This window comes from Rhagoletis zephyria, unplaced genomic scaffold (genome assembly GCF_001687245.7).
Source record: "Rhagoletis zephyria isolate East Lansing unplaced genomic scaffold, Rhagoletis_zephyria_1.1 Rzeph_scaffold_35333, whole genome shotgun sequence".
Classification (NCBI taxonomy): Eukaryota; Metazoa; Arthropoda; class Insecta; order Diptera; family Tephritidae; genus Rhagoletis; species Rhagoletis zephyria.
The window spans coordinates 1-2,020 of record NW_016192388.1 but is presented as its reverse complement, the minus strand read 5'-3'; the positions used below and the strand labels follow the sequence as shown (position 1 = coordinate 2,020).

At 53.2% G+C, this 2,020-nt stretch overlaps 1 protein-coding gene across 1 annotated transcript in view; it reads left to right on the top strand.

Annotated features, from left to right (window-relative positions):
• Positions 1-1,554, top strand: part of LOC108354374 (putative protein TPRXL) — a gene marked incomplete at both ends in the record, with an annotated part of 2,405 nt that extends 851 nt beyond the window's left edge. Inside the window, one exon of the mRNA XM_017605566.1 lies at positions 1,160-1,554. Coding sequence (XP_017461055.1) covers positions 1,160-1,554 — 395 coding nt within the window. The remainder of the gene's footprint in view (positions 1-1,159) is intronic.
• Between the last annotated feature and the right edge of the window lie 466 nt (positions 1,555-2,020).

Genomic DNA, 2,020 nt, shown 5'->3' with positions numbered 1-2,020 from the left:
AGAGAGAGAGAGAGAGAGAGAGAGAGAGAGAGAGAGAGAGAGAATAGTGAAGTCGACTGTCTGCTTTCTGCTACTGCCTTCCCTTATATTCCCCTTGCCTTCTCCTTCTTCAATGGCATCTCCTCCTAGCGTGTCTGTCGCCGCTGAGTCTCGATATAAATAAACAACAACACAAAGAAAGAGTGTGCCGCAGAGACAGACAGCGACTTGGGCGACACTCCAACAGCCAGCACCAGTTTGGACCAGAAAGGTGAAGCAACCTGAATGATCTGTGCCTAAACACACCGCATCTGCCCTCTTCTTCGCCATCCTCGCCATCCTCCTCCTCACCCGAGAACGGTCATCGCCCACAATCGACCGATCATCGCCCGAGCAGCCACCACACTCCCACAGTCTCTCGCTCTCTCTCTCTCTTTCCTCCTAATCAGCCGACCTCTGTTGATCTGCGAGTGATAGCGAAGTGTCGCCGAGACACTGCAGCCGCAGCCGCCTGTCAGTTGGCAGTCGTCGCAATCGTGGTCGTCGGCACATCATAACCACCAGCACCATCACCACCATTAACAGCATCATCACCACCATCACCATTTTACCACCATCATCAGGATCACACATCAGCGGCAATCGACATCTCGCATTGCGAGACAGCTCGCTCTTCCCTAAACCAAATGAAACTGACTCTAACCAGTACCACCGGCTGAGATAAACAGACAACCAACCCTGTAACGTAAGAAGCCTCCCTTCATGTCATAAAAGAAAGAAAGAGGGAGAACTCTGGCGGTGGTGGCGGCGGTGGCACACTGTCCACTGGTAATTATCACCACTACATTATCACCGACTTCATCGTCACGTCTGCGACTGCCACTGAGCTGCCAGAGGGACAAATAAAAACAAAGCCGTCATGCGAGGAGAGGCTTCTTTTTGGATAAACAGCACCAGCAAACAGCAGTCCTGACAGTGCCCAACCAGTTCAGCAATCAAAGAATCGAGTCCGATGGCCAACAGCCACCTCAACCAGCACCATCAGAATCACCATCAGCAGCAACAACAGAACCATCAACAGAATCAGCAGCACCCGAACCACCCGAATCAGCCCCANTGCCAGAGGGACAAATAAAAACAAAGCCGTCATGCGAGGAGAGGCTTCTTTTTGGATAAACAGCACCAGCAAACAGCAGTCCTGACAGTGCCCAACCAGTTCAGCAATCAAAGAATCGAGTCCGATGGCCAACAGCCACCTCAACCAGCACCATCAGAATCACCATCAGCAGCAACAACAGAACCATCAACAGAATCAGCAGCACCCGAACCACCCGAATCAGCCCCATCTCCTGAGCACCCACCACCACCACCTGGCCAATGTGATCTCTGCCAAGATCGCCGACCACCTCCTCTTCACAGCAGCCACTGCAGCAGGACACCATCAACAGCAGCACCAGCACCAGAATCATCATCAGCAATCAATCGGAATCGGTGCAATGAACAGCAACAGCAACAGCATCAGTGGCGGCGATCAGCAGAACAGCGGCAGCGGAAGCGGCAGCAACAACAAACGAGGTCGAGGTCGTCCGAAGAAGGACAACGAAAAGGACAGTCTGATGAGCCGAGTGCTCCTCAGCAGTGCCTCCTCCTCCTCCACCAGTGGCCCGGCGCTGGTGCCCACCGCCGCCCGTTCCTATCCCTGCGACTGGCCTCAGTGCGGTAAGTGACCGCCTAATCAAAACCATCATCACTTCATTACCCCCAACTAACTCCCCTTCCCTTCCCTAGGCATGTGGTTCAGCCAGTCCTCGAACCTGAACAAGCACTACCTGACGCACACCAATGAGAAGCCGTTCAAGTGTCTGTGGCCGAACTGCAACAAGTGCTTCAAGCAGAGCAGCAATCTCAACAAGCACCGACTGGTGCACACCGGTGAGAAGCCATTCGCCTGTGACTACCCACAGTGCAACAAGCGGTATGCGGTGATGATTTCATAGGAAAAAAACTTCATCTAATCTCCCTCCCTCCTCCCCCGTAGATT